The sequence below is a fragment of the Epinephelus fuscoguttatus genome, linkage group LG13 (assembly GCF_011397635.1).
Source record: "Epinephelus fuscoguttatus linkage group LG13, E.fuscoguttatus.final_Chr_v1".
Taxonomy (NCBI): Eukaryota; Metazoa; Chordata; class Actinopteri; order Perciformes; family Serranidae; genus Epinephelus; species Epinephelus fuscoguttatus.
Genome location: NC_064764.1, coordinates 19,174,573 through 19,195,895, shown reverse-complemented (window position 1 = coordinate 19,195,895; position 21,323 = coordinate 19,174,573). Strand labels below are relative to the sequence as shown.

The following is a 21,323-nucleotide window of genomic DNA, read 5'->3' as shown; positions in this document are numbered from 1 at the left end:
TTGTGTTTGTGTTTTTTTGGCACTGTATCCGTGTAATTCGTAGTTTTCTCACAGACGCGTGCTGCTTACAGTCTGACACCTTGTTGTTACCTTCATATAAAGCCCCAAACTAGACGCCTGAATACAGTATTTCATCAGTGCAAAAGAATAACTGAGTTCTGTCTCTGCTTAGGATTTCTCTCTCTTTTATATCCCTCCCAACCTCCAAATCCTCCACCACTGCCTGTCTCTCTCTGGCTCAGTCTTTGCTATCTATTCTTGTTTTTGTCTGTGTCTGTGACTAATACCTCCTTTCTTTTTCAGTTTCCTTCCCATTCTTTCCACCTCTCTATTTCTACTTTGCATTTGTTCTCTGACCCCCTCTTTCCCTCTCCCTCTGTGTAACTGTGTCAAGGTTACTGAGATTGGGAGAGAGATTGGAGAGAGGCAGAGGAATAACAAACAGAATCATAAATGCGAGATAACCCCCACGAGTCTGCTGGTTGTAGAGACATTAAATTCTAGCTTGTTATAAGCAAACCTCCTCCAGCCTTCCTTTGGCAGCCTCTACAAGGCCACAAGAAAGCCTAAGGAAGGTAACAGTGATTTCTGGAGTCTCACAATTGATGGGCTTTACTTGTAGCTACGTACTGTGAATGATTAGGAGGCAGATTAATTGCATGAAGGCTCATTAGTTTAGAGAACATTATCAGGCATGTGCTGATCACACACACAGGCTTAATCTCTGTTTTCGAAATGTCTCGCTCTCATCCCCTCAGTGGACTTTGGATAGGTTTCTCCGTCATTAAAGCTTTGTTTTGTAAAGTGTGCTCAGAAACTTTAATGCAGTATTTTAATACGTGTGAATGAGTTTTGTGCTTTGTATGAGTTGCTGCTGTTTACCTCCTTAATGATGAATAATGGGGTGGGGGGTGTGTGTGACCTTTCTTGGTAATTTTGAAAACAGTTGTTTCATTTTCTCAAGTGGGTGATGCCTAAGCCTGTTTAGCCCTTTCATTGCACCCAGTTCTCTGCAGAATACCAATCTCTGAGTGGCCTGCTCTTTTGTAACTTCAGTGATCCCTTTGAAAGAACAGACGTTCCTGGGAGCTTGGCAGATGAAGTGGAATGTGTTCATTTTGAATGATCCTTACCTTGCTTTGAAGTTGTCCCTGTTTGGGCTATTTTTGCAGAGACCAAATGCTCACAGTTGCCTCAAGGGAAAGACAGTAAAACCATCAGTGTCTACATTTGAGCCAAAGCCATAATTACTTAAGCATACACTACACTTTGAAAAGTCTTAAACCTACATTGCGTAGAAAATTTGGTCAGACAATTTCAGTTAATGATTGTATTGTATGTATTTTTCCAAAACACCTCCAAGCAGGAATCCCAGTATCAGATAGGTAATATGTAAATCCAGTCTCACATCTATTTTGACTTGAACATCCATTTTCCTGAGGACTGTAATGCAACGTACAAAAGATTTATAGGATCTTATAAGTGTGTAGTTATAGCAACTGTAGACATATAACTTTGTATTGTTTATACTATAAATATTGCTCTTAAAGGGACAGTTCACCCCAAAATTAAAAATACATATTTTCCTCTTACCTGTAGTGCTATTTATCAATCTATATTTTTTGGTGTGATTTGCCAAGAGTTGGGGATACCGGCCGTTGAAATGTCTGCCCTCTCTCCAATATAATGAAACTAGACAGCACTCAGCTTGTGAGTTTAAAAGTCAAGATAATTCATAGGCCTTGTTTTGGGCAGTTTCATGTAGGAACTATTTTTTTATTTTCTTTTCTTTTCCAACCATATTACAGTGCAGAAGGAAGCGTACATCTACTGCTAGCTCACATAGCACCACTGCTCAGCCAAGGAGGACGCCATTAAATGCTTACACTTAGAGCTGTGTCGAGCACAAACCTCTCGCCCATGATGGATGCATGCTTCCTTCGGTGCTTTCATACAGTTGTTGGGTGTAGTTTGGCAGCAAGAAAATAGTTCCCACAGGAAACTGCTCACAACAAGGTCTGTGGATTATCTTAAGTAACTAGGTCATGATTTCTGGAGAGACATTGCTGTTGAGTTTTTCAAATGTATTTTGTTGGTGCTTTGACCACAACAAGCTGAGTAACATCTAGCTCCATCATATTCAAAAGCTAGCAGACATCTCGATGGCCTATACCTCTGACTCTCGGCAGCTCACACCAGAATAATATAGATTGACAAATAGCACTACAGGTAAGAGGAAAAACGTGTATTTTTTATTTTGGGTGAACTGTCCCTTTAAAAAGCTGCATTTGTTAGTTGTATTCCTTTGATTAAGATTACTTAAGTCATCTGTCAGTGTGTAAAAACAATACCTCGTTTTTGTCATTTTCTTGTCGTCCACAAATTTGAAACACTTTGGTCTTTCTGGTGTCTACAACACTCATTCAAATAGTACATATATAGATGCAGTAGGTAAGGTTATGATGTGCGTCTGTGTGGCTACTTTGAAAGGCAATCCAATATTAAGTACATACTCTACCAGTGAAGTCATAACACATTTAACAACAATCATCCCTCAGCTTAACAACTTCCATCTCCATCCCAGTCATCTGGCCCTCTTACCAGCTTATACGTACTCTCTCCAGTATGTATAAGTGGAATAATGTATCATCAGCATATCATCTAAATCCTGCAGCCCCATGTCTTTGTCCACTGTTGTGACGCTGCACTGTCTTGACCTGTCAAACACAGACACCTCCTCAGCGTCAGAAGACGAGGGCTCGCTGCGCCGGCAGGGACGTCTGGCCACCTCCACGCCCTACCAGGGCCACGGCCACCCAGCCGTTGAGCACTGGTTTAACCGTGTCATCCAGGGTTCGTCCACCTCATCCTCCGCGTCATCCACTTCATCCCACCCGGGAGGGAGATCCGTCACCACCACCAACACCACTGCCCACGCAGCCCTCAACGCCAACGCTGCAGCTACCGCTCTGGCCGACCTTATGGCACACACCCAGCTAGGTCAGTGGCACACACGCAGTCTCACATGGCATCACATCACGGTTGTTCTTGTCCCCCTTTTTAATTGATGCAGCTCTCACATCACGTCAGAAGTGGTTGTGAGCTGAAGTAGTGTTGTAGAGCTGGAATGAGGTAATGTTTTCATGCCGAGCAAGGACACAATATTAGATGTTCAGATTATTTGTGTAGTATTCTCACTTTTCAAGTGTGCTGGTGGAAGATTCCTGATTAAAATGTCATTGCCTTCATGGTAAAATTCCATCTACATGCAGCCCTTTAACAAGCCTGCAGAACCCCCTGCTTACCTTTATGGTTCTGAATTCCTCCATCTAAATATACACGAGTCCCAGAGTCTGCACAGATTTTCTTCTATTTTCTTTTTCTTGCATTTGCTGATATTGGCAGAAGTTTGACGCGTTCTATTATTGCCAGCCAATCAGAGTTCATGTCTTGTCAAAGTTGACGTCTTAACCTGTATTATGTTGCTCAGACAGTTTTTCTGTAACGGCAGCACAATCGCAGGCAGACAGCGATGTCTTTCACATCTGCTACTTCCAAAGCCATATCTTCCCACAGATACACAGAGGCACTCGATGAGGCAAGACAAAGGAAACCAGCGACAGAGTTTTAATTCACGTCTTTCTAATTAGTCGTCTCCGTCTGCCATCTCACTGTCATTCAGTCATGTGAAAGGGCTCGCAGCCACTTCCCCCGTCAAAGCTACTCGCTCCTTGTTGCCATGCGAGTGTCACAAGCTAGCTAATGAGATTCTGTGGATTTATCTCCATCCGTCTCTCTAGCAGCAGCAAAGTGAGATGGTGTCTTGCTCGTGTATGTATGTGTGTGTGTGTGTGTGTGTGTGTCTGTACGTGTTGCTGGCAGAAGGATATCCTATTAGGATGGAGCAGTCTGATTTCTGTCCAGCTTGTCATCCCTCAAGGTTGCTGTCATAAAGTTGCAGCAGTGACTGGTGCTGAATGGAGCTGTAAATAAATCTCCCATATTATCCTGTTTCCTGACCCCTAAAACGCTGTCTGTCATTCACTTTAGCAATACACAATGACTGGCAGGCCGTCAGGCATTTCGCATTCACGTTATATGTAGCTGACACAGTACATGTATAAGTTATTAGGTTCTTTGGCTGGAAACCTCAGTTCTCTATAAGCATGATTTACAGTGATTTGTTTTAGTGTTACCACAGCAATCTAGGTTTACATTTTTAAACACAGTTTCCATCACACCACCAGCACCTGTACTCCCTTTCACTTAATCAGATACGCCTGTAAAATGTCATGCAATACAACAGCTCAGCCATAGATTCCACCTTTACAAAGATGCTCAGATGTTTTTTATTGTGGCTGTAGTTTGCACTGGTGTTGAACATTATATTAAGAGGTGTTTCCAATGTGTTGCCAACCCCGTTTACAAAATGGGGTGTAACAATACTGGACTGAGATATTGATTTAGTAATCAATGATCCAATATCATCAATGATATAAATGAATAAAATTCCCATGACATATCTGTGTCACCATTTCCGTCCAAGCACACCTGCTTTCTATATATTCAAACAGTGCTAGCGTCCTAGCGTCACGCTTACAATTAGTGGCAGAAAAAAAGACAACGAGGATATTTACAGATATCGCCTCTTATTGATTGCAGGCCCCTGAATTGAATCGAATGGAAATAGTATCCTGGCAGACTTTGTGATATCAGCAAATATTGTATTATTGTCCAAAGAATTGATATAATATCACATCGTAATGAAATTTGTGATTTACCCCCCATTTACAAACATGACAGGGGAAGTATGTCAGAAACACTTTTCAATATAATGCATTTCAGTACAGCACCGTCACTTGCTATGACTTCAGTAATAAGCATATGCTGTAGATGAATTAGCACTTTTCTGACAGTGTCAACAAAAAACAAACAGTATAATCTTACTAAATGTGGAATTGTGGCAGATCTCCTGTTTTGGATTGCTTTCAGTTGTAAAGATAAATTAGCCTGGTACCAAGCATGTTTCCAGGTGTTTTTAGTGTCTCCCATCAGGCTTACTGATTTGGTTTAAAGAAGTCTTGGCTGTGTGTTATTAACAGATCTGTGAAACCGTATTGTGAGGCATCATTGTAAGCACAAAAAGAGGGGACAAATGGAAGCCGTCACAATGTCCTCAGACTTTTCTGTTACTCATACAACACAGCCATCTTGTTCTCTGTGGATATACTGGGGTGAATGAATCTGCTGAGTAGAAACATTCATTCATTATCATGGCAGGGAGTTCAAATGGAGGTAAAATGTGAAGTCATTGTTAAAACACTGCTACAGTTAAAGTCTCTGCACTTACAGATGACAAAAAGGCCTTTAATTAGCCTCACAGTCATATTCACAAGCTGTCAGATCACTTTGTTTGCAAGCTCTTGAAGTAGATTTTCATTCAGTAACGATAGCCCAAAGTCAGCCTGGCGTTTGACCTTTTAACCCCCGACGCCCCACTCATCACAGATAACCACTCAGCGCCCCCCGATGTGACGGGGCTGTCGGAGCGCTCCTCGCATCATGCGGAGCGGCCCCAGGTGGCCTCGGTGCGAGGCGTTTCCCGGGGCTACAACCACCACACCAGCGTCATGGAGACTGCAGATGGTGAGTTTCTTACTTGCACACACACACACACGCGCACACACACACACACACACACACACACACACACACACAGAAACACAGTCACCTCCCTTCCTCCCCTGCTGTCTGTCCCTCTGTCTTCTCCTTAGTCAGTCTGCCTGTCAGACTGGCACAAGCTGCTGACTGACCCTCTTGTGTTTCCATGGTAACACTGCACCTCTCCACCCCCCCTGAATAACGCTATGTTTCTACCTTGATGCCTAATAAAACACACTTGATAATGGCGACTAAGGAATATTGTTTCACTTGAGTCCTAAAAAGGATAAGAAAATTCATCTTTGAGTCAGAGTTGTAAACCAAATTATCAGACGTGATTCACTTCTTGTCGTGTTGCTTGTGAATCAGTGCATAAAATTAACAGCCGCCAAACATCATTCCTCATTCAAACAGCACTGTCTAGTATGCACCAAATACTGCCAGCAGTTTCTACATGGGCCATCGCAGATACTGACAGTTAGATGCTGTGCAGTGTAGAGATGGTTAACCAGTGAAGTCAGACCAAGAGGATGTGTCAGTGCGACGCAGAAAACCTCGATGGAAGTGTTTTTTTCTTGGAATTACGTCAGCTTGTTTCAGGATTTGCTTTTATATGTCATGTAACATGGGATCTACTTTTTAAAAGGGGATCCGTTAAGATGTTTTTACAGTGTATGCACCAAGTTTATGGTCTTCAGAGAGTTGCCATAGATGACAATCTGGTCGACCAGTCTTTAAAAGCAGCGCCAACGTGTTCCTGTCACCCTTCCATCTTCATTCATTCAACATCAGAGCTGAAATGCTGCTTTGAATTAACGTCCAATGTTTTTAACAAGCTATCAGCCAGAAAACTGGAACACTGCTTCAGCAGAGCTATTACCTTCCTGCCATCCAGCCTCTGTCATTAAGACCGTGTGCGTTGTCTTGGTTTTCACTGCTAATAAATGCTAAACCAGCCCCCTCTGGCTGACACATAAAGGGGAAGGGAGTTTTAAAAGATGTGAACAGTGACATTTTTATCCCTTCTGTTTGGCTGTTTGGTGCTCAAGATGCTTCAAACCCACGCTGCCTGTGCACGTTTTCCCACATAAGTCATTAAAAAAAGGACAAAAACTGCAAGAAAGCCTATCTTTGTTGTTATGGTACAACAACAACAACAACAGTCTGTGTCTTAGCGCCTTATAAGCCTACTCTCAGCTTTTGTCTGGCTGCTGGTAGATTTCTCTATCACACTTTCACACGTTCACATTCACACACGAAGTTAGCAGGACTGTTTCATTGACATCCTGATGTGTCTCTCCTCCAGGCTGTGAGTGGAGAAGTGAAGGATCCCTCAGTTTAATGGATGGTATTTATAACTGTTCTTCCAACTCTAGCAGTCTGCTATATGTGCACTCTGCTGCGTGTGCATTTGTGTTTGTGTGTGTTTCTGCCTTCGCCTCCACTGTACGGTCTAGCACTTGTCCAAACCGTGTGTGTTTTCTAAAAATTTATGCAAAGCTACAGTGAATTCAGTCATTTGATTCCTGTGTGTATGTGTGTATGTGTGTGTGTTTGTACAGCTGAGTGTGTCGCAAAGGCTTTAGCATTTATAGCATCTTCAAACAATATCTACCCTATATGCTCTTCATATAGAAAATGTTGGCACAGATTGCATGAGAGGAACTTTTCAGTGACAGGTGTAGCTATTCATTCAGGGTTTGTGAATAATTAGCATGTTGACATACTTGTTTCTGCACTCACACTGAGACACTAAGACTTGTCAGTTTATGTTTCTCACTCCATTCTGTGACACAAGCCTGTTAGCCTGTAGCCACACAGTGGGTCCTTTGATGGCAGCCGTCTTGCACGGTTGCCTTTTTAATAACAACACATAGTTGGGAGCAGAAAACACGCCGCACAGTAACTATGATTCCATCTGGACTCTGTTACTGGCACTTAAAGTGTCGGTTCCCTAATGGAGCATACAAACTGTGGTGCGATTGTGTCAACAAATTCCATGAAAGACCAAAACCAACACTTAATCCCACTAACAAGTATTGTCTGTGTATCCAAAGCCTGATATTCCTCCGTGTCATAGACCTCAGTTGTTGTCTAAAAACTATGAAAAACACAACAGTTAGCAAAACCTTTGTACTGGGTTACATGTTCATTTATTATAATAAACATATGCATCATAGTTTAACACATATGACGTAGCTCGTGTCGCTATAGATTTAAAGGGAAAGGATCGCCTCAGGTATGGGTTGCATTTTCCGATACCCGATCCATCTATTGTGATGATATCGGGGCCGATATTCGATCCAGATATCGGATCGGTGCATCCCTAGAAACTATACACTATTCAGAATATGCAGAAACTGTTGAGTAGGCTTAAATAATAGCAGAACCTCTATAATATGTCACATCAACACAGACATTTTACCAAATACAAATATGTGCTTAAGTGGTTCCTACAGTTTCGGCCGTCGGTGGCTTAGTGGTAGAGCAGGCGCCCCATGTACAAGGCTGTTGCCGCAGCGGCCCAGGTTCGACTCCAGCCTGTGGCCCTTTGCTGCATGTCCTTCCCTCTCTCTCTCCCCCCTTCACACTTAAGCTATCCTATCAATTAAAGGCTAAAATGCCCAAAAATATCTTAAAAAAAAAAAAAAAGTGGCTCCTACAGTTTATGAATCAATCCAACATTAATCTCTATAAACAGATTCTGCCAGGCGATAGGGCAAGATTTTGGTATCTGAAGTGCTCTGGTTTACGTTTGTAGTTCTTTGTAGTTTGAGTAATATTGACCAATCACGTTTGAACAGTAGGTAAAGAGGGGAAAACATTGGCTGAAACAGTTCATATCAAATGAGCTATTTTTGGCCAAAATGAAAACAAAAATATGCCTCCAGCTCCAAAGCATATTTGAGCCTGACAATGAAGGAAACACATCCGTTTCAGCCTACATTAGCCTATCAATGTAACTAAGAGGTCTAAATGAGCATTCGTTAACATGTTATACCACAAAGTGGCTCCATGTTGGGCTTTTTGTGATTATTTGGTACTTTAACGTTGTACAAGATCGATCAAAGCAAATTAATCTGTCCACTCCCCATTAAGTTCTCTATTTTCCTCAGAGAGTTTTCATTTTTTGGATTTTGGAATCCAAAAGCAACCCTATCTGAGGAAACTCAAGGCTAGACAACGCTATTGAGTTTCATTAAAATTTAGAGGAAGTAGGCGCCAGATCGTAGACATGTGACACACATATTAGTTGACGAAATGTTGAATATTTTTTGTATTATGATTGTTTGTATAGGCAGCAATTTTTTACAGATGGAGAATGTGAGAGTCACTTTAGGCCTACGACAATAAAAAAATAAAATGAAAATATTAAAATAACCATTATTCATTTCCATATATTTTTTCATCAAAATGGCTCCAGAGCTGCAGGTTGCCTACCCCTGGCCAAAATGCAATTTCAGAACCCATCTGCTGCTGTCTAATGACAAGTTGGCTTTAAAAAAAAAATGAACTTTTTAAAAATGTATCTGCATGCGTATGCGGATAATTTTAGAGATTAGCTGAAATGACCAGCGCACAGAAGGGAAGTCTTGGCCTGACAATCGGCTGGTTATACCTGACTTGCCAAAATATTGGCCCTCGTCCCCAAGAGCTTTATAGTCGTCAGACTGATAGCCAATGTGTTCAGAGACTGGTTGAACATACATCTCCCTTTTTCCATAAACACTCACTAGAGCAACAGATGATAAGTCCTTAACTAATGCTCCTCTGTTTTAAATAATTTCAGATTAAAAACCGCAGCACCCTGCTGTTATAGGAATTTACCTACTAAAAAGTACTATGCAGTATATCGTGAACCATTTTGAAATAACTGCATCTTCAGTTGGAACAAATTAGCTTAGGGCTTAGAGCCGCACACAGGATGAGGAAGTAAAAAATATGAAGAGATGGACTAATATGTTGTGCTTTTGGTCTTTCCATGGGATTTATTAACAACAAGAAAAATATAGAACAAGGCCGTCCTCTCTTTTTATGCCCATTTTTGTAATTGTCTTGGCTTGTTGGTAAATACAGCTCTGTTTACTGAATATACAAAGACCTGGTGTGCCCCCCCCCCACCCCACCCCCACCCCCTCAATTAAACAAGAGTCAGTGTTGACTACAGTAATTTGATACTGAGGATGGATAAATTACGAAATCCGGAAAACGTTAATTATAGTCATCATCACAGGCTGGTCCTGGTTGGCTGTGATATTAATGATCATGGCGCTTCAGTGGGTGGGGTTCAGGCCCCTCAGATGTTGCCCTGTGTGTCTGGGGCTTTCTAATTGGCCCATCAGGTGCAGCGCTGACCCCCATACGTCTACTCCCAGTACATCTGTCCCTACATGAGGAGGCAGCAGAGTCTGTCTGAGCCGGGCTTATTATAGTAAGATATATCAGGCAGGCAACGTGCAGCTGTGGCCTTCGTCTCCTGTGGCTGTCTGGAATGTCTGACACAGACCACCCCTCCCAAACTAAGTATGAATTCATATGGAGGAAATGATGTCCGATGATGATTATAGTCTGCACATACCCACATCCAAAATGTGAGGGGGATCTAACGGGACACTTCCCCAATTCTCTCATTCTTAGTCTGTTGTTTCTCTCCCGTCCTGCTTCTCCATTCATGTTCCTGTGTCTTTCCAAAGCTCCATGTCTTTGCCTTTTTGTTCCGGTTGAGCAATTTCAACATGCACATCGAATAACTTGCATGTATTTTGATCTGACTGAAGTATAGTTGGTTTTAGCCTTGCACAATTATGAATTTTGCAGAGCGTATGTGAAACAGACACCTTTTGAGACACCTCCTGAATCACTTACTGCAGGGAGGGCATCTTTGTTGCTAGGCAGCAGGCGAGGAGGCTCCTCATTTTCTGATTTATGTAGCCTGTGAGGTTTGTCGGTGATTTCAGTGAGTATTTGGACTGAAAGACTGTAACCTTTGACCTCCAGGTGAATGTACAGGACCTTGAGGTCTGCTGTTTTGTCTTGCTGCAGTGTGAGTGACAGCTGGTTGTCCTGTGTCCCATCAGAGCACCACACTGACCTTTTCTCTCTTCTTGTCTGTCCTCCCTTCATCCATCCCCTTCTCCTTACTTCACCCATCTCTCAATCAATTTATCTACATATCTATTTCCAACCCACATATGCTCCATATCTGTATTTCTCTACATGTCCTTGTCTTTCATGTTTATTTCCCCCCCTACCCTTTTCTTTTCATCCCCTCCAATCTCATTGTCTAGGTGTTCCAGTCAACAGTCGTGTCTCCTCCAAAATCCAGCAGCTGCTCAACACTCTGAAGAGACCAAAGCGACCGCCGTTGCGAGAGTTCTTTGTCGACGACTTTGAGGAGCTTTTGGATGGTAAGCTGGCCTGAAAGTAATTACATTGTTTCTATTAAATCAATAAATCATGAATAAAAGCATCCCTCTTTCTGCGGTGTGATAAGCATACTGATCAGAGACTACAGCAGTTAAAGGTAGTATTTGATACAAACACACAAAGCTCTTTTGAGTGTGACAGCCAAATCAGAGTTTTCCAGCTTCAGTATTGGTTATTTAATTGAATTCTTGTTGCGGAGATAAAAATGTCACATTGACCTCACCATGCCTCACAGATAAACAGTCAAGGTACACTTTTAGATCAGTGGTGGTTATTTTGTCTCTTGGTGGAGCTGAGACCACCAGGTGTGCAGAGGGAGTGGTTAGGGGATAGAGAAACACACACATACACACACACACACACATACACATACACACACACACACACACACACACACACACACACACACACACACGCACGCAGTGGGCCAGCCCTGTCCAACCATTTCCTCCATTCCAACCAGCCCATCATGGGTTTTGGGTGGTACTCTGCCAGGCTGAATAAACACTGTGAAAATGAATAAGCGGCAGGAATAGTAATACATCAGCAGGTAATTGTAAAGCCTCCCTGAGTTTGGCACAGAAACTGTGGCATGGCAAGCCCCGGTGGTGCAGAAAAAACACACAGAGCTGAAATGGCAGCAGGCTTAACACTATCTGTTCCTGATAGAGGTATTTTATTTGGCAGGGGGACATCTTGCCAGCTTGGTAAAGCAGTTTTGAACTCCACTTACCGGAGAGTTAGGAGAGTGTGAGGGGAGCGGGAGAATAGTGATGGAGAGATGGGAGTCAAATCAAAGAGCAAGCGGGGTGTTTGGAGGGAAGGAAGGTGAAGGATAAAGAGAGGAACCTTTGACTTTCAATAAGTTTCTCAGGAATTGGTATCTGAGGCAGCAAAAGACTGATAAAGGCAGAGCACAGCTCACATTTAAATCTCCACCTTTTCCTCTTCTATCACTACCATGTCAGTGTTTTTCAGTCCCCACACTCATTTAATTACCCTGCTGTCCTTTTGGAGAGTTTTATAATTCACAAATTTCTTTATATTCACTCCAACCAAAACCAGACACACACTGAACCTCCATTACACTGATGCCCCATTGTCTTCCCCATTCAGTTCAGCAGCCGGATCCCAACCAGCCAAAGCCAGAAGGCCAGCACATGAGTCCCTTGGAAGGAGAGCCTCTCGGGGTGGTCAACAACTGGCCTCCATCTTTGCCAGCAGCCTTACAGCGGTGGGGCACCACTCAGCCCAAGAACCCCTGTCTGACGGCACTCGACAATGCTGGCAAGCCTGTCTACACACTCACCTATGGTAGGTATCAAATTATGTATGACTAGCTCAGCGTTTACAATCCAGATGGAGAACAGTGTCACCTCTTGTCATCCATTCTTTGTGGGTTTTCCCTGCACAAATAATGGACAAGGAAGTGCCTGCATCTGACTCTACATACCTTATTTAGTAACCTGTTGTTAGTCACAGCTATTATCTGTGTTTGTATGTTGATTTGAAAGAGGTTGTTTAATTAAATGAAATATTTGACACTTCTTGTTAACCTCTGTAGGTAAACTATGGACCCGCAGCCAGAAACTGGCCTACACTCTTCTTAACAAGCTGAGCACCAGGAATGAGCCTTTGCTGATGCCTGGCGACAGAGTAAGTCATGAGATATAACTGTGTTAAATGGTGGTTAGTTGTATCTTACAGTCCATGTTGGATTTTAGACATTTGGCTGATGCTCCTAGAACGATATTCTTCTGATACTCCTTATTACTTCCTTACAGAAGGCTGAATCTCAGTGCTCAATTTTCAACCAACAAGATCTCTCCAAATAATACAATATCACTACCTCATTACAGTGATAAACCGCTTATATAGATCAAAACGCTTTGGACAGAATCATTCCTATACAGACGTTGTTCAAATAATTTGCTTGTAATAATCAAGTCGTCAGCTGACAGTGTTCATTTTAGGTCTTTTAATACATAACATATGGAAAAACAATTTAAAACTATGGTTATTATATTTGTTTTACTTGACGCTACAATACTTGCCTCACAGTAACCCGCCAGCTCCCAGCTGGCTACCTGAGGCTGCTGCTGCGTGCACATTGAAATCATGACCGGGAAAAGAAAGTCATTTTCTCTCAATAAAATCGCAGTCTCCTCCAAACTAAGAGCTGCTAGTAACTGAGATTGCAGCTGCCCTCGATAATGTCCGGTCATGTAATGCCCCCATATTGAACCAACTGTACTGTACTTTGATACAGTCAATAAAATTCAGTAAATGGCAAAGCTGTCCGTTTGATTACTTTATATTGATGTAATGAACATACAAAGTTCAGTCACAAAGAAGAAGGGAAAAAAATGGTTGTTCATTAATTAATTAATCTATTTATTCATTTTCATTTAGGTTTCATGCCCTTTGTGGCCCATCCTACATGGGATTATGAGACAGGGTCGTTCCAGAACCACCGTCCTGTCTTGCATGTACAAAATAAATAATATAATTAGAAAAGAAACACAAACAAATTAAAAACAAAACGATAACAACAACATCCCAAATTAAGTGTTCACATGAGAAACTACCAAACATTCAGGGGCGTCGCAGTGGGGGGTAAAGTGGCACTGATTACTCAGACCCCCGATGGGAGGGGCGCGCCCTTGAAAAGCCTGTAATGAAATGTTTGGTTTTGTTTATGATTTTTATATTTCTGAGTAATTAGTGCCATAACTAAATTGAAATTGGCTGAATAAATCAGTTGACAGACTAAACTTTTAATTAAAAATAATGGAAGCTCTCTGAGGCCACTCTCACCCCTTCAAGGCGCAAAATGGTGTAGTCTGCCCCTTTCACGATCTGTCTCTAAATGCAACTAAAGCTGAGCACGTGACTTCTTTTGTTGTGGGAGCACGGATAAATGCTTTCATGTCTTTCCCCAAGAAGCTGAAATTGGGGTTCCAAAAGTAAATGTTTTATTTCATAACTTGACCACAATACTTGCTGCACACAATGCCCCTGGGAACTGCCCAACATCGTACCATAAACTATTGTGTGTGTGCTACACCTGCAGGTTGCACTTGTTTTCCCCAACAACGACCCAGTGATGTTCATGGTGGCCTTCTACGGCTGCCTCCTGGCAGAGCTGGTACCTGTGCCTATTGAAGTGCCGCTGACCAGAAAGGTAAAGGCAAATCCAATCTCTTGGGAATGTGTTGACATTTTTAACGTCTGCGGTTCTACATTAACAGTGCAGCGCATTAGTGACCCCTGCTGGACATTTGACCCCTAATCAAGACCCTTGAGAGATGTGTTGTTTCAGTGTGGATGTTTATGATTTATTCCAGTATCCCAAAATATGTGTTTGTACCAAAGAACATCTTGCTTCTTGATAAAATGTTGCAGGATTACAACCCCAGCAGCAGCATTATCTTTTATGTATGTTCTAATTACAGAGTGTTATGATGCATCACTGTTTCCAGCACATCCATCAGCTCAAACTGAACCAAATTCTCCCAAAATTAGTTACACAGACTGAATATTAATGCCTGCTCTTGTTTGCCCTTTATAAGCATGCTGTTGGAAGACTCTGTGCTGTAATTAATGAGATTTGAGTGAGGTGAAATGATGTGTAATTTCAGTCAAAATATTAGATCACAGGCCAACTGTTCTCTGGAGTCAAACTCATTCGCTCGCATTCTTCCTCCCTGTCTCTTTCAATCCTTCTTGCTTTTTCTGTCTCCTTTTTTTTCTCCTCTTCCTTTTCTTTACCCAGCCAGTATCTCACATTTTTTTCTCTCTTCTGCACAGTATGGTTTGCACAGCACGAGTCTGGCTGTAAGCTCATTTGCACAGCCAATCAAATATGAGTGAGTGCGTGTCAGATCTTGGGCTTCATTCCTGCTACGATTGGGCTTTGATGCTCGGCAGTAGAGTTTTTAATAGTGATTGGCCGTCACTGTGCTTTCTTACCTGCTGCTTCTTTGATGTGCGATGCTCTGAGGTTTCGTCTTCAGTCATCGTCGTTCTTTTTCTCCCTGTTACAATTCCCACACTCCCTCAGAGCGTCTTTTCTCAAAGCTCTCATGCTCTAAATTTTATCATTCTTAATAGTGGATTGTTGTATGACAGGCGTCGTTTGCCTTAGTTTTTGCTCGTATGAACTTCCATTTTTCCTCTTCTTTGGTCCCCCAGGATGCAGGAAGTCAACAGATTGGTTTTCTGTTGGGCAGCTGTGGCGTCACGTTGGCACTGACCACTGACGCTTGTCAGAAAGGCTTGCCCAAAGCACAAACCGGGGAGGTAGCCACTTTCAAAGGTACAGTCTGTTTTATTTTTCATTATGACTGTCTGTAGTTTCATTTGGTTTGAACTGACTTCATGTCTCTGTGTCTGCAGGTTGGCCGCGGTTGCTGTGGTTTGTGACAGATGGAAAACATGTCGTAAAGCCTCCGAAAGACTGGCATCCTCCGATACGGGAAGCAAGTAATGACATAGCCTACATAGAGGTAGGTGCAAATTCACTGATGTTACCAATTCGAAAAAATATATTTCTCCTATTTTTTGAGCTACTAATCATTTGGTTCTAGGGCATTCACGTGTGCTGCACTTTAGTAGGCATCATACTCCCAAAAACTAGTTGATTAATTGCGGGAGATATATCATACTGTTTTTACCCAATAACAACGATCAGCTGTTGTCACAAAGAAGCCCCCAGAACAGCACCAGCCTTTGAAGCCAATTTGACATAGTGGCCAAACTGTGGAATCACAACTTCGGGGTCCATCATGTGATGCCATGAGGACCAAAAAGACTTACATCACATCACAACCCTTGAGAAATGACTTGTTCACCATGAGAATTGATCCATTTGGTCTGATAACATTTTGAAAGTCTAAAAGAGCAGCATGATAAAATCATTTTATCTCTCAGCCGCATAGATGTTTAATAATACCTAGATACTGGACCCCGAGATGGCTCCTACGCAGGTCAATTGAATTGCTCGCCCGGCACATACACCAAAAAAACTTGCTAGCTTCCAGGTTTACTTCTGCAATATGCGGCCCACTGAATATGTGCAGCAGTGTTTCTTCCACTGGCACCACCTGTGAGTTCCTGCTCGGCTCATAGACTTTTCATTGTGATGATATCATCTTACTATATAATGACGAAAACTCTGTGTGTGGGTGTTTCTGTCTGTGTGTCTGTTCCATGTTTTTCTCCTGACTGACTTGGTCAATCCATGTGAAATTTGGCACAGTGGTAGAGGGTCATGGGAGGATGTGAATGAAGCAATAATACATCAATTGGCCAAAGGGGGGTGCTATGGCAACCGATTGAAATTGCAAACTTTGAATGGACATATCTCATTCCCCGTATGTCATAGAGACGCGAAACTTTGCACAGAGATGCCTCTCCTCATGAGGAACAAATTTGCCTCAAGAACCCATAACTTCCGGTTATACAGATTTTCTGCCATTTTGAATTTTTTGAAAAACACTTAAAACCGATCTCTTCCTAGGAAGTTTGACCGATCTGCATGAAACTCTGTGAACATAATCTAGGGACCAATATCTAAAGTTCCCTCTTGGCAAAAGTTGGAAAACTTACTAAAACTGAGCTTCTATAAGGCAATGAATATTGCGGAGGGCGTGGCTCATCACATAAAGGTGTATAACATCTCAAGGGTTTCACCGATCACCACACAACTTTGTAGGCATATGACCACACATAATCTGAGGGGACCCCTCAACAATTCAGAATGCAAAGAGTCATAATTGACCTTGTTTACAACCCGAGGTGTCCTGTCAATAGTTTTACAGATGTCTCTTTTATAATGATGGTCTATGGGGAAAATACTTTTTGGGCCACGATTTTTTGTTGCTGCGATACCAGTAGCTACTGGGAAAAATTAGAAGCAAAGCTGAGCTGCGTTTCTGGTGGCCTGCTCAGTCAGCAAAAGTCTCTAGTGTACTTAGTCCATGGGCCTAAGAATGGGGAAGATCCCGATCCCAATAATTTCATACCTGGGAAGGGAAATTTTTTTGTCCTCATGCGCCATTGAGCAACTTTCATAGGAATGAACAGGGGCCAGGCTCTTAATCCAGTTTTCTTTATACATCCAAAAAGGTCTTTATATATCCTAAAAAGGTCTCAAATGCAACCAGGAAAAGGTTAACTAATGTAGGCGGGACCCACCTCAGGGCTTTGCAGAGTCCTTGATTGGCTTTTTGAGGCTGTTTACAAATGAGCCGCGATCTGATAGGGCTAAACCTGGAGTAGGCTTGTCTAAGCTGGGTACACTGTTTGAATGCAAAGGCAATGTGACTGAATTTTTGCAGTATCTAAATACTTCAAATTCAATTTATATAACACGGCATAATGTAGAAAATGATAAGTCAAACAAAGCTATGTTTAACAACAACTAAATTTATGTCCACCTTCTGTCGTTAGAAGGCCATCTCAACTCACAGCTATGACTTGACAACAACAGCTACACACAGAGCTCACAGCTGCATATGTTTAGATGTATTGTGTCTCATTTATTGGAATGACAGTGTTCAAATGTTTTTTTCCCATGTTTCCTACATCCAGTACAAAACCAGCAAGGAGGGAAGCACCATGGGGATCACAGTGTCCCATTCAGCCATGCTGGCTCACTGTCACGCCCTCACACAGGCCTGCGGCTACACTGAAGGTGAGGAGGACATTCTGCATGTACCCAAGTATCCATTACTTCATTTTTCTGTGTTTTCTCCATCATTCATTCTCATGACATGGAGAAAGGCATCCAGTTAGTGGTGTTAGCATATGCTACAGAGAGAAGAGGGGTAGGGACAGACCACTAAACCACATGTAGTAATGATTAAATGTAGGAATATGAATAAAAAAGTTGGACATTAGACTTGATTTAGAATCACTGTGTGGTTTTGTTCTTATTTTTACCGCAGGTTAACCAACGCAGAGCACTTACATCAAATGAACCTAATTTAAAATCTATGATATTATAGAATTTCCCCTTCACATTGCTCACAGATCCTATCAGGGCATAATTACAGTCTAGTTTGATAAATGTAGCTGCTCAGCTGGTTGAGTTTCTCTCTGAGAACGTAAGGCACCTCCTCTCCTCCAGTGTCCCAGTTTTGCTCTAAATAACTCCGAACTGCACAAGCAGGCCCTTGAGACTCTCCGGATCTGTTTCTTAGTTTGGGCTTCTCTCAATCTAGTACTGCTACAACTAGGATTTACTCATCATTACAGAACTTTCTTTGTGTTAAAAAGTACTGTGATGATGTGCGGTTGAGCTGGTGAAGAATATAAATGTCAGATTAAATGTTTCAAATTTTAACGTTGGCAAAATCTCCCTTTTTGATTTGCAGCTGAGACCATAACCAACGTCCTGGACTTCAAGAGAGAAGCAGGATTATGGCATGGTGTCCTTACTGTGAGTGGTTTTGAATCATCCGGTGAAGCTAATAGGGGGGTTACGTAATCCAAAATAGAATAGATCCTCATTTTGCTGATAAAAAGTGTAATTTATTCTGCTGACTTTATCAATATGTTAACACATCAAACTAATGAAGTCCTGAGGGGCAGAAACATCTTGTCTTATTACGCAAGAGTTTGAAACCTGCAAAATTACTTTCTATCTTCCAACACAGTCATTAACAGGTTTCAAACATGCCGTTAAATTTATAAACAGCTCATATATCACCTTCTGTTACACGTTTAAATTCCTAAAAATGACACCACAGTAGCACAAACAATGCTTTATTTATACTCTTAGTGGTAAGTGATAAAATCTTGCCATGACTCGCAACTTGTTTACACTGACATCACCTACTTTTGAGATACGTTGGTGCTTATGCAATGCTTGTCTGTTCTCATGGCAGAGTGTCATGAATAGGATGCACGTGATCAGCATTCCTTACTCCCTGATGAAAGTCAACCCCCTCTCTTGGATACAGAAGGTGCACACGTACAAAGGTGAGGGCCAGTCAACCCTGACGTTTGTCACTTAACACTGTAACTCTGCTTGCTGCATCTCAGCACTATGAAGAGAGATTGAGAAGAGAGACCTAATTGTAGGGTAAATTTATTTATGCAGTTATCATACTTACAAAGCAACACACGTACATGACAGTACATGTTATTCATAAGATGTTACTTTGAGAAATATGCTTTGGCAGCTTGCTTGATGGTGAGTGATAGTTTAGCCAACATGTTATCATTGTTTTTAGAGTCTGTAAGCCAGAGTGAGTCTGTTTCTCGTCACAGCTTCGAGTCCCAGTGCACATTTGACAGGGGAGGATGGATTGAAGCAATAGTTTGTTGGACTCATTGATTTGTAGTTCAATTGAATCATCCCACTGGAGGTCGAGGACAGAAGGCTCGCTGTGCTGAGTAAAATTCATCTCCTTTCTGGTCCGAGCTTTGCTGAGTCACCTGTTGGCAACTGAGTCAGACCGTGCTGCTATTTGCTGTCAGATTTCGTGATCTGTGATTGGCTGTCAGGCTGAATAACAGAGGCGTTGATTGGGCGATTGTGTTGTGAAGCCTGTCTCTTTGTCTTAATGTCCCCTTTGCACAGCTCGGGTGGCGGTGGTGAAGTCGAGGGACATGCACTGGTCTCTGCTGGCCCAGAGAGACCAGAGAGACATCAGCCTCAGCTCGCTGCGCATGCTCATCGTAGCTGACGGAGCCAACCCATGTGAGTCAACCTGCAGATTCTCATTTAATAAAATAACCTCTATAAACACCCTGAAGCCACAAGAGATTATCATTGATTCATTTTGTTTGTGTTTGCTTGTATATCTGTTTGGCTGGTTCTGTATGTGTATGTGTGTGTGTGTTTGTTATCACAGGGTCGATATCCTCCTGCGACGCCTTCCTCAACGTGTTTCAGGCACGTGGGCTGCGACCTGAGGTGATCTGTCCATGTGCCAGCTCTTCAGAAGCCATGACTGTCGCCATCCGCAGGTCAGCTGCTGTTACTGCACTACAGAAGAACAAAAGCAACCTGCCACCACTTTCCCTTACTGTGATATTTAATCACACTGCGTTTGCAACATTAGGCGCATTCTGCAGGCAGAGGAGGGAGATTTGTGCTTCTTGAACACAGAGACGAAGTGTAGGATGTCTCAGCTTTTTGCTGATCACGGGGCTCAGTCCTGGAGAGGGATTAGGATGACAGACAGACTGAAAACACATGCTTCAAATAGGCTATTTTTAAAATGAGAAATGCCTTTTTTTGAGAGTCTAGAAATGTTGTAATGGATCCAGAGTCTGTATCTCACAGATTCACATGGTTATCGTATTCTACCAAACCCAAATGCTTCTTTTTAAGCAGCCAGCACTGCTGCAATAAAGACAGTGCACTCAGGCAGTGGATGTCTCAGTCTGAAGCTATGCACTGCCATCTGAGCCAAGATAGAAGTGGCATGCTATGTTTTGTTTGCATGAAGGACAGAGGAGATGAAGAGGAATAAGTGACAAATGTCTAACTGAAAGTCTTGTGTGTACATGTCTATGTCCTGCAGACCTCCAGAGATGGGTGTTCCTCCTCCAGGGAAGGCGGTGCTGTCTATGGGCGGGCTGAGCCACAGTGTGATCCGTGTGGACACAGAGGAGAAACTCTCTGTCCTCACAGTGCAGGATGTGGGACAGGTCATGCCTGGAGGTAGAGTACACTATGCTGCCATTAGTGAGTAAAATAGTGAAGATGAAGAGGAAAGATAGATTTTATTTTGACACCACTCTGTGTCCCTAGAGAATGTAGGTGATATCACCAAAAATGAAAACTAAACTGAAGGGTTTTTATTTCCAATTGTGTAAACGTTGATACTAAAATATTAAGCAGTAAAGTTTTAACTATCATATTCATTTGCAACACTAGCATCGTTTTATGTCTATCTGCTGATGTTGATGTGTGAAGGTGTTTATGACTGAACATTAGGCAGCTTAAAGGCCTCTTGTTTATACTGTAATATAACATTTAAAGCAGAATTACAAAACACATTAGGAATAATAAGAAATGATAATTTATCCAATTATGCTGCTAATGTCTGTAAACAGTATGAGCAGCTTAAGTGAAAGCCAACCGCAGTTTTGTCCCCTTATGTTTCACCTCGCTGTATTTGCCTTTATTTGGCGCTATGTCCACAAATTTCATAGTCTTCTCTTCCTCTTATGGTCTGACAACTGATCGCAACCTGTTTATTAAGTTCTGACTTCAC

At 42.2% G+C, this 21,323-nt stretch overlaps 1 protein-coding gene across 8 annotated transcripts in view; it reads left to right on the top strand.

Moving 5' to 3' along the window:
* Positions 1-21,323, top strand: part of dip2a (disco-interacting protein 2 homolog A) — a 110,040-nt gene that overhangs the window by 69,185 nt on the left and 19,532 nt on the right. For 5 of the 8 annotated variants that reach the window (XM_049593736.1, XM_049593734.1, XM_049593735.1 and 2 more), the window contains exons 5-19: positions 2,731-3,000; positions 5,509-5,646; positions 6,968-7,009; positions 10,950-11,069; positions 12,205-12,402; positions 12,653-12,744; positions 14,162-14,272; positions 15,283-15,406; positions 15,487-15,596; positions 17,683-17,785; positions 18,468-18,532; positions 18,981-19,074; positions 19,679-19,798; positions 19,953-20,067; positions 20,628-20,767. In XM_049593736.1, the coding sequence (XP_049449693.1) occupies positions 2,731-3,000; positions 5,509-5,646; positions 6,968-7,009; positions 10,950-11,069; positions 12,205-12,402; positions 12,653-12,744; positions 14,162-14,272; positions 15,283-15,406; positions 15,487-15,596; positions 17,683-17,785; positions 18,468-18,532; positions 18,981-19,074; positions 19,679-19,798; positions 19,953-20,067; positions 20,628-20,767 (1,842 nt within the window). The remainder of the gene's footprint in view (positions 1-2,730; positions 3,001-5,508; positions 5,647-6,967; positions 7,010-10,949; positions 11,070-12,204; positions 12,403-12,652; positions 12,745-14,161; positions 14,273-15,282; positions 15,407-15,486; positions 15,597-17,682; positions 17,786-18,467; positions 18,533-18,980; positions 19,075-19,678; positions 19,799-19,952; positions 20,068-20,627; positions 20,768-21,323) is intronic. The other 3 variants (XM_049593739.1, XM_049593738.1, XM_049593737.1) reach the window with 1 other exon arrangement.